The sequence below is a fragment of the Brachypodium distachyon genome, chromosome 1 (genome assembly GCF_000005505.3).
Source record: "Brachypodium distachyon strain Bd21 chromosome 1, Brachypodium_distachyon_v3.0, whole genome shotgun sequence".
NCBI classification, from domain to species: domain Eukaryota; kingdom Viridiplantae; phylum Streptophyta; class Magnoliopsida; order Poales; family Poaceae; genus Brachypodium; species Brachypodium distachyon.
Window position 1 is genome coordinate 44362431 of NC_016131.3, and position 10753 is coordinate 44373183.

Genomic DNA, 10753 nt, shown 5'->3' on the forward strand with positions numbered 1-10753 from the left:
TTCGACTCGCTCCCATTCCTTGTGTCACGGCTCGGTCCTTCATTCCTAATCAACATAAGAGCATCTGATTTAGGCAGCACCATATTCTCATTTGGATTGCCCATAGTACAAAAAAACGGAAGTACCTGATAATTGAGTTGGCGCGCACGAGTAATCGGTCCTTGTAATGCCGCGGTTGTATACATCGGATGGATGTCTTCGTCAAAAAGTATTTATGCCTGTGGCCCAATATTTTACACTAAGTGTTTACAACCAAGAAAAAAAAGTTTGATATTTTTCATATGCGGAGCCGGAAGCATCCATTTTCTAAAAAGCATTACTTAAGTCAAAACATACATGGCCATTTGCCCATTTGGCCAATACGACGGCCAACTGCGTACTGATTAAGTTTACTGTTGAATATATATTGGCAGACCCCCGCCAAAAAAAAATATCGATAGAAAAATAAAAGTAATGATTTATGTCTATTGCCCAAAGTTTTGCAATTGAGTTGCAACCTGAAGTATGACGCAGATGCGACCAAAGGCCAATCCATTAGCTTTTTTCCTTCACATAATTAGTTAAAAAAATAGTGGACTAATCAAGGCTATTCCAAAAAGATGACAAGGATAAATTATCAATGCTATTGCTGATCTTTTACAAAATCTCTTTCGCTTGCGGTGAGCCGTTTGCTGCTTTGCTTCGTCTCCCTGTCCCTGGCCTTTTTTTTGCCGACAGACAGAGACATGCTCCTAATCTAACTAAATTGTGTGAGCCATAGAAGAATCTCCGGGTGCTGCAGAATAAATTTCGCCGGCGTGTCGTCGCCTGTCTTACTCTTCTGCACGTAGAGACGATTTAGTTCAGGTCGGCGAGAAAAAGGCTAAGATAGTTAACTGAAAGATCGCAATTTCGCAATGCATCTGTCCGCCGTGGCAGCGCGAGCTTGTTTTGGCTCTGCCATCATGGATGGGTTCACGTCTCCACGACGAGCGCGATGGCTATACGGTGTTTGCGATTTTGTTCAGGCATTATATGGTTTGTCGTATCTTGCAAATCTTCAGATTTGAAGTTGAGAATGTCTATTCCTCAGTTGATTTGGAAGAGATATTTCTTAGAAGAAGATCATGTTATCTCTTTATATCGCATGAATTTTCAATGATCAGATCAGGGGATGGTTGACATCAACCTCTATTTTTTTAGATGTGGTTAACATCAACTTAGAAATATTTTCTCCGTTTCATAAAGATTGACACGGTTTTGCACTAAAGTTAGTTTAAAACCGTGACAATCTTTATGAAACGGAGGGAGCAGCTGTCTGGAATAAATAATGAAACGATTTAATATTTCAACACCTCCTGTATCACTCACTCGTATGTTGCCTTCTAGATGTCCTTTTTATTTTTCGTATATAAGTACTTCCTACAGAAGTGAAGATCAGCAACCATCTCAGAGTTTAGGTGAGCCCAGGTGAGCATTGAAGCATCAAGCATGGTAAAGCATTTGATGATTCTTCAGTAAAAAAAAGCATTTGATGATTTGAGTGAGATTATCTCTCATTCTCTTGATTATGGGAGCCCCTGTTTGCTATATACTTTTAACAGAAATGTTCATGTCTATGAAAAATATCTTTATGCACTCGTTGCCGAAAAATGTGAAAAATATAATTGAAAAAATAAAAGATAAAAAATGGAAAGAAAAGAAACATGCAAAAAGAACGAAGAGAAAAATGAAAAACAAAAACCACTGCTCGCGCTACATGGGCTAGCCCAAGTGACGGATGATGTAGGTGGTCGGTGGCCTAGGCCTTAATGATATAAGGGGCCGCATTGACCCAATAAAGGGGTGTATCGGGCCAGGAATGGTTTCCTCTGTTGGTGGACAGTGCAACAGTAAACTACGGAAGTTGTACGTAGTAAAGTCCATCCTGGGCAATACGGGCCTCCCGTTTCACTTACCACGGCTGTGTCACTGTGTGGTTGCTGCCAGTGCCGGGTGCCGCCGGCTCTCGTGTCTCCCCGGACTCCGGAGACAGCTCCTTCGCTTCTCCTCATTATCGTCGCGGGCTACACGACTGGAGAGGCGCCACGTCTCGCCCGCTCCCCTACTCATCGCCGCCGATGAGCTGCCGCGCGGCTCCATGGAGCAGCCCGTCGCACCCCCGCGGTCGGCCCTTCCCCGCCTCGGCTCGGCTGCGTACCCCATTCGGTGAGGCCTACAAGCTCCCCCACTCTCTTCCAGGCTTCCAGCGACCCGGGCGCTTAGTTTAAAAGCTCCTGTGGATTTATATGGTGCTTAACTAGGGTTTCCTCCGTACGCTTCAAAGCTAGCTAGATGTTGCCGACTTTTGGTGCTTTTGGCCTTTTGGGTGTGTTCCAATTTGGAAAATGGGATGATTAGAAAGTTGTGGATTCATTAGGAGACCTTTGTTTTTAGTTCTCAGCCTAACTGATGAGCCTTTGGCTCCTGGCAGGGCATATGCATGTGTGGAAGAATCCAATCCTCAAAAACTTGTCAAGAATTGGTGGTGTCCCGATGATGTTTGGACTGCCGTCTGGACTGTTCAGGTGCATGGCTTCAAGTAGCACTGGAAATGGTGGTTTTTCTCGTCCTTCTTCAACCGATGAAACACCAGTTCCAGTCTACTCCTGGCCAGATAAGCAGGTTGACAAGATTTTGACTTACGACGTCCTATGTCCCTGGTTATGTCATGATATTTTTCTATCTGTTTAGCAAATTGTTGTCTCTATGTTTAATTTACCAATGGATTTTGCTGCTCTGTTATGAAGCATAATACAACACTTCATTCGTCTCAGTTTACTCAGCGTTTGCACTTATGCTAACTTAGTCCCAATTGAACAGACCTGGCGCATTCGATTTGCGCAGACTGAATAGATCTTGTTTTCTATTAACATGCATAACAGAGTATTGTTTTGATATATGACAACTTTGGTGGTTAATTGGTTGATGGACATACATTCTTCATAAATCATATACAGGGTAGTGTGTGTCCTTTTGTTTTCCCTTCAGAATTCAACTCCGTACATCAAATTATGTGTGTATGTGTAGGCCAACTTCTAATTATAAATGTTTAAAGAAAAGTTAGTTACGCTTCTGCTATAAGCTCTATGTTCCTGTTACTGAAGGTGCTCTCTTGTTTTCAGCGACCACGAGTGTGCATTTTGGGTGGTGGGTTTGGTGGGCTGTACACTGCTCTGAGATTAGAATCTCTTGTATGGCCTGGTAATAACAAGCCTCAGGTAAAATGATGTTGCTCTTATGCTAGAAAGTTCTAGAATTGCCGGGTACTATCCTTCTTTGCATTGAAGTAGTGTGGAGTGTGGACTGGTGTATTTGTAGTTTGTCACTTTTACTTGATGCCTATATTCTGCAATGCACTTGTCTGTGTTTGCTAATGAAATTATTTAGCATTCTAAGAAGGAATAAAATGTTTCAGGTGTTGCTGGTTGATCAATCTGACAGATTTGTATTTAAGCCCATGCTGTATGAGCTCTTATCAGGAGGTACTGCAGTTTCAACTGTAAAAATTGCTTCTGCTAGCATATCATTATGGGCTTTTTTCACATAATTTCACTCATTGACTGTTGGACTTTGATTTGGTTGCCAGAGGTGGATGTTTGGGAAATAGCTCCATATTTTACAGAGTTACTAAAGAACACTAGTGTTCAATTTGTGAAGGATAGTGTAAAGCTTCTGCGCCCGTCTGATCACTTAAGAAGAGAGCCTGGAGGATCTTGTACTGGCGGAGTTGTTCATCTGGAAAGTGGCACTGTTATTGAATATGATTGGTACGATGATAACACACACTACAGAATCGAATAGCTTTTTGTTCAAGGTTTTCTTAATTAGTAAATTTCTATTCCTATCAAATTTTTTCTTCGTAGTCGTAGAATCTATTTTTTATGAAATATTTCAAAAATGGGGGCAGATTTTCTGTGCTGCTAGAACATAAAATTTCGAATGCTATTGTGTTTCTTACTGACATGTGAATCTGGTCCCACCTTTCTTGAATTGCGGTTTTGTTCATAATCCCAGATTGTCACTGGTGCCCATTCCTTACACCAGGCTGTTCCTGAATCTGATTTGAATTAACATTTCTCGTGTAGCATGAGTGATAATATGTCAATGTCCTGTATCCGCAATGGGAAACTTTAGGAAAATTTTAATTTGTAATATATATACTTTCTTTAGCTAGTACTAGAACTGAGACATGTACAAGAAAAGTTTATGATGTATTGTACTTCAAGTCTTATGTTTTGCTTAGAATAAGCTGCCTGATTATGGATCTTTTGGAATGGGCAGCCAGGCTCGTTTTAGCTTTAGGGGCTGAAGCCAAAATTGATGTTGTTCCAGGATCTGCCGAACATGCAATTCCTTTCACAACTTTGGAGCATGCCTTGGTAAGAATCAATACCTCATGAAATTGTTTAACCTTTATCTGTTTATCATCTACTATTTGGAAGTGCTACTTTGATAAAAATATACCAAAAATAAACTGAAATTTATTACTTTAAAAAAATGAGCTGTTGGCATATTTCTGGCAAAAAAAATTAAAAACGCACTGCACTACTTAATGTGATATATATATGATCTATTTTTTTCTTATTTTATTTGCAGAAAGTTGAAAGTGAATTGAAAATGTTAGAAAGGAGAAGGTTTGGTAAGAGTTCCCCACCTATTGAGGTGGCCATTGTGGGATTGGGTTACTCTGGCGTTGAGCTAGCTGCTACCATCTCTGAGAGATTAAAGAACACTGGGACCGTCAAAGCAATCAACGTTCAAACAACCATCTGTCCCAGTGCACCACCAGGAAATCGTGATGCTGCTCTGAAGGTGAGAACCTAAGAATCTACATGTTACAAGCTTCTTTGATTAACTTCATCTGATCTTCTCAAAAGTTATAATGGAAGAAAGAAAAGATTATGTTCTCACTTTGGTCTTTCGTGCCACTAGTAAATCTTAAGACTATAATCTAAAGTTAATAAAAGCATAACTTGTTGCTTGTGCAATGTAGGACTTCATGTTAGTCAAACTTCTGTTCACTGTGAAGGACTGTGACAGCTTTAATGCAATGGTGCTAACTTGATAAATACCAACCAGGCAACCACTTATTTTATACCATGTGAACATATGGTTCAATGTGTTCATATACAGATATGTGGAGTAAAACATAGAAAAGTCCAGGATGTTGTTTTCTTATGTGTTGTTCTTTGAAACATATTGTTTTCATGATTTCATCTCTGAGATCCAAAACTGTGTGGAATTCCATCTTCTAAGGTAAGCATCTAATTCTGGTTGGTTTCCCACCAGGTTCTTGAATCTCAAAATATTCAACTTTTCTTGGGATATTCTGTGAGCTGCGTAAGAGAGTTTTATGCATCTGATGATTCAAGTAGCATGGCTACTGATGAAAAAGAAGCTGGTGGTGATCATAAGAAACTACTTGTGGAACTTCAACCTGCTCAAAGAGGCCTCCAGAGCCAGGTTCTGGAGGCTGATCTGGTATTATGGACAGTGGGTTCAACATCCCAGATACCTCGGTTACAACCTCCGGATGCTCCCTATGTTATTCCTCTGAATGGCCGGGGCCAGGTAGAGACAGAGGAAACCCTTCAAGTAAAAGGCCATCCCCGAACATTTGCAATTGGTGATTCAGCAGCTCTAAGAGACCCATCAGGGAAATTTCTCCCAGCCAACGCACAGGTAAGACATTACTGGATTGACTTTAAGCATTATGTTTTCCTCGCAGTTTCGTACTAGTGATGATTTTGCTATCTCCCAGGTTGCTTTTCAGCAAGCAGATTTTGCTGGCTGGAATATCTGGGCAGCAATTAATGACCGGCCTCTTCTGCCGTTCAGGTTCAAATCGGCTAGTCGCACCTTTTTCTTGTTCTTTTCATTACACCAAGCATTGTCTTTTTCTTTTCTTGCTGATACTCCCATCATATTAGTTGGAAGGGTGAAACTGCATAGAAGAGCTGAATATGTCATGTGTATTTCCCAGGTTCCAAAATCTTGGTGAGATGATGACACTTGGTAGAAATGATGCTGCGATAACAGCAAGTTTCATCGAGGGCCTGACCTTAGAAGGACCTTTAGGACATGCTGGTATGGGCCCTCCCGGGCACGTCAGTTCACTTTTGTGTTGCTTGATAGCGTTTCTTGTAAGAGTAAAATTCAACCTGGATGTGCAGCTAGGAAGCTTGTATACTGCCTCAGGATGCCCACGGATGAGCACCGGGTGAAGGTTGGACTCAGCTGGTTCACAAAAGGTGCCGTCGATTCACTTGCATCTCTGCAGAACGCAGTAAGTAACATGATTGCAAGCTCCTGACCAAAAAGACAAGAGTGGCCATGTACGCAACCTTTCTAATCCATGAACTTAATGTGCTGGACAATGTATTCGAGATCTGTACTACGTCCGTAATTTTCATATCGTCGAATAGTTGTTGCACCTACTGCACTATATTTAGCGTGCCCTAAACTGATGATGTCTGTGCTGTTATATACTCATAAATGTTGATGTGTATGTGTAGAGTTCGATATGAAAATATTAACTAAAGATCCCCAAGGGGAAAATGAAAATATTAACAGTAATCACTTGCGATTTGCGAAACATACCAATCGAAGAAAAGCCTCCTCACATGGGGACTATTCCTGATCTGAGCACAGGGACTCAGGGAGTAAGGAGACCGTGGTTGGCGCGTGGTTGGTGAGGGCCGGTTGACTGCTCCTACTAAAGTCGAACTCCATTTGTTGTTGTAGGTGGCCAGCAATTTTCCTCCTCCTAACCCCAGCGCTCCTTCCTCCGCCGCCACCAACCGTTCCCGCTGCCCGCCTCCTGCCATGGATCCCGACTCCGAGATCAGCTTCGACTTCCCGCCCTACCTCTGCCAGTACAAGAGCGGCCGCGTCGTCCGCCCCGGCGGCAACGCCATCGCCCCCGCCGGCACCGACCCCCTCACCGGCGTCGTCTCCAAGGACATCCACGTCGGCGCCGCCCGCGCGCGCGTCTACCTCCCGCCCGACGCCGCCGCCGCCAAGCTCCCCGTCGTCGTCTACTTCCACGGCGGCGGCTTCGTCGTGGGATCGCCCGCGCGCCCCTCCACCCACGCCTACCTCAACGACCTCGTCGCCCGCTCCGGCGCCATCGGCGTGTCCGTCTACTACGGCCTCGCGCCGGAGCGCGCGCTCCCCGCGGCGTACGAGGACGGCTGGGCCGCCGTGCAGTGGGCTGCCTCGGGCGCCGACCCGTGGCTGCTCGACCACGCCGATCTCTCCCGCGTCTTCCTCTCCGGCTGCAGCGCCGGCGCCAACATCGCGCACAACATGGCCGTCCGGGCCGGCTCGGCCGGCGCGCTGCCAGACGGCGTGAAGATCCGCGGGCTCATGGTGGTTCACCCTTACTTCACCGGCAAGGAGCCCGTGGGCGCGGAAGCGGCGTTGGGCCCCGACGTGCGGGAGTTCATGGACCGGACATGGCGGTTCGTGTTCCCGGGCACGTCAGGGCTGGACGACCCGCGCGTGAACCCGTTCGTGGACTGCGCGGCGCGCGCCGCCTCGGCGGCGATCCCGTGCGAGCGCGTGCTTGTGTGCGTGGCCGAGACCGACTACCTGCTCAAGGAACGGGCGCTGTGGTACGCCAAGGAGCTCAAGGCCAGCGGCTATGGCGGCGAGGTGGAGGTGTTCGAGTCCAAGGGCGTCGGCCACGCGTTCCAATTCGACAAGCTCGACTCCGAGGAGGGCGTCAAGCTGCAGGAGAGCCTTGTGGCCTTCATGAAGAAATGAGGATGAAGATGACGGCCGGCGGAGTCGATATGGGAATCGGGATTCACAACTCGGCAATTTGATGCTTCGAATAATAGTCTTTCGAAAAAGTTTGAGCTGTAATGCGCGCGTGCAAACTTATAGTATGATGATTCATTGGTGATTATAATGGAACAGATTTCTATATCTTGTTTGATCGATTCCTACTCAGATTGATTACAAAAGGAAATGCGTTTATACTTCAGCTTCCCAGATCTGGAGGCCCCTGGCTCAAATGCCACATTCTCTTTGCAGATTTGGAGTTCATTTGATTGGGGTTCCCCTTTGGGCTTTGGCTAGTTGTCTTGTCCCTCCCCCATGGGAAACTGACTCAAATGCCTGCCATAGAAATCAAAATTCCCCTGTTCCTTCTGCATTCAAACGTCCTAAAAGCTTCCCTGGCCGAATGGGCAGACAAATTTAAAAAGTTCATTTAGTTTCACAAAAAAAATTATATGTGATGCCTACAGAAGAGTTTACGTGTTGTGATAATTTATTCACTAGTTCAAAAAAGATGCAGAAGTTGTCTTCATTGTTTTAAAAAAAATCTATGTACTCCCTCTGTTAGTTCAGTTCTGAACTAAAACTACGACAAGAATTATGGAACGGATAGTTCAGTTTGAATTAAAACTACGACAAGAATCATGAAACGGAGGAAGTATATTGTAAAAAACAATGTTCACCGAAATTTTGCAGTAATTTGTTCACTAAAGGTAAAAATTGTGGAATTTGATCTCAAAGTAAAAACTTCTCATATACATGCAAAAATGATCATTACTTTATAATAATTTGTTCAAGTAAATATGTAATTTGTAACCATGGTTCAGAAAAAATGACCATGTACACTAGAAACTATTCATCTTCTCATAATAATTTGTTCACCAGCTTAATAGCGTAAATATGAATGCTCATGTTTCCTTGCCACAATTATACCAATACTTAGTTTTTTTAGGGAAATTATACCAATACTTAGTTAGTTGCACATCATGATTAAAAGGATAAAAGAGTAATACTAAAACATGAACTATCAATGTACCCTATTTAGACCTAAATATAAAAAATATTGTATCATCCAAGGTTAAAAAATTCAGAATTTTCTGAAATTTTGGTAATATCGATGAGCCTCGAAGTTTCAGTCTTTCAATATAGTCCACCGCAAATTAGATTATGTAAACTTGCTCCATTATAAAAAATGTAGTACTCCCTTCAATCCATAATAACTGTCTCTCTGGATCGGAGGAAGTACGTTGTTTGTCTTTTATTAACTTGTGCTAGACAAATTTATGTTCCACTACAATTTTGACAAAATTTGGTAAAATTGCAGAGGAATTTCAACACCAAAATCAAAAAAAGTTTCTGAAATTTCAGTAATTTTGGTGAGCACAGATATTTTGCCCAAAGGGAAATTTTAGGCCTCAGAATCAAGTGAACTATAAAATGTCGCAGTTTTGGCCAGATGAGTGGGATGACGTCTCGTGGCCGTTCCACCCAACGTCCCAATCCCACCAAACCCGCTAGCTCAGTACACATTATTCATTTATTTGACCGCACACTACGCATTATTTGTTTATCGAGGAACAGAAACATCCGATGATTGCATCGACAAGACCACAACTGACGAACAACAAACTACGGGGGAGTTCTCCCAGGCTCAAACATGGCCCAATCTCAGAGTCACAGGCATGAAATTATTCCTTCACGGGGCACACCTTCCATTTCCTTGCAGGCTCGCTCGCGCAGCCGCTCTCACTTGCGGAGGAAGCTGAGGATGCGTTCCTGCATCTCGACTGTTTTCTCGGAGCGCGGGTTCATGCAGTAGAAGACGTGCCCTTCGCCCATGGACTCGAGCAGCTCCACCTGGCCGCCGTAGCCGCTGGCCTTGAGGCTCTCGTAGTACCAGACGCCCCTGTCCCGGAGCCCGTCCTTCTCGGCCACGCAGACGAGCACGCGCTCCCCCGCGATGCGCGCCGCGCTGCCCCCGGCCGCCTCCGAGAACGGGTTCGACAGCGGGTCGTCCAGCCCCAGCGGCGCATCAGGGTACAGGAACTTCCAGAACGCGTCGGCCTTGGCCTTCTCCTCTTTCCCCGTCGTGGCTTCCTTGCCGATGTCCGCCACGCCGCTGAAGTACGGGTGCACGATCAGGACCCCCTTGATGCCGATCCCGAGCCCGAGGCCGCCCTGCTGCTCGCCGGCGCGCACGGCCATGACGTGCGCGATTGTTCCCCCGGCGCTTCCCCCAGCTAAGAACACGCGGGAGAAGTCGCCGTGGTCGAGCAGCCATGGCTCCTGGCTGGTGCCGCTGGCCGTGGCGTGGGAGGCCACCCACTTGAGCCCCTCCCAGGCGTCATCGTACGCGGCGGGGAGCGCGTGCTCTGGCGCGAGGCGGTACTCTAGCGCGACCGCCAGGACGTTGGCGGCCGCGACGAGGCCGTTGAGGTAGCCGTGCGTCATCGGGTCGGCGGCCGAGCCGATGACGTAGGCACCGCCGTGGAAGTACACGACGACCGGCAGCTTGTTGTTGCCATGGTCGGCGCCGGGCGGGAGGAAGACGCGCGCCCAGAGGCCGGTGGACGGGTCGATGACGACGTCCTTGGAGGTGACGCCCGTGGCCGGGTCGACGCCGGCCGGGATTGGGGGGAAGTTCATGAACCGCTCCACGCGGCCGCTCTTGTACTGGCGGATGATGGGGAAGAACTCGAAGCTCACCTCTTCGTCCGCGCCCGGTGCCGCCATTGGATGGGGACGGCGGGCAGAGCTCTGGTCGCGCTAGTCTTTGCTCGTGGGCTGCTGGCGTTGCTTCGAGCCTCAGCTCTCGATCGCGGCCCTTTGTTGGCGAAGAAATGGAGGATGTTGAGGCTGAGAGATTGGTTCACCGAACGTCCACCGAAAGGCTGGGCGGTTGGTGTAGTGGCGAATTGGCGGATACAACAAGCAGTGTATTCGATTC

At 46.2% G+C, this 10753-nt stretch overlaps 2 protein-coding genes across 3 annotated transcripts; one reads left to right on the forward strand and one right to left on the reverse strand.

The window, feature by feature from the left end:
• The first annotated feature begins 1936 nt into the window (after nucleotides 1–1936).
• Nucleotides 1937–7991, forward strand: LOC100823745 (alternative NAD(P)H-ubiquinone oxidoreductase C1, chloroplastic/mitochondrial). 2 transcript variants are annotated; one of them, XM_010229557.3, is made up of 12 exons: nucleotides 1937–2187; nucleotides 2453–2643; nucleotides 3144–3239; nucleotides 3437–3503; nucleotides 3608–3788; nucleotides 4307–4400; nucleotides 4618–4833; nucleotides 5311–5703; nucleotides 5783–5859; nucleotides 6005–6108; nucleotides 6195–6307; nucleotides 6766–7991. In XM_010229557.3, exons 1-12 carry the CDS (start codon nucleotides 2100–2102, stop codon nucleotides 7786–7788), a joined length of 2643 nt encoding a protein of 880 aa, XP_010227859.1. In that variant the 5' UTR covers nucleotides 1937–2099; the 3' UTR covers nucleotides 7789–7991. The 2 variants fall into 2 exon arrangements, with proteins under 2 accessions (XP_010227859.1, XP_010227860.1); XM_010229558.3 differs by lacking the exons at nucleotides 1937–2187; nucleotides 2453–2643; nucleotides 3144–3239; nucleotides 3437–3503 and having other exon boundaries at nucleotides 3641–3788; nucleotides 4303–4400.
• Nucleotides 7992–9151: 1160 nt separating this feature from the next.
• LOC100824056 (2-hydroxyisoflavanone dehydratase) lies at nucleotides 9152–10753 on the reverse strand. The gene has a single exon (XM_003564053.4). The coding sequence runs from the start codon at nucleotides 10537–10539 to the stop codon at nucleotides 9553–9555; it is 987 nt and encodes a 328-aa protein (XP_003564101.1). The 5' UTR covers nucleotides 10540–10753; the 3' UTR covers nucleotides 9152–9552.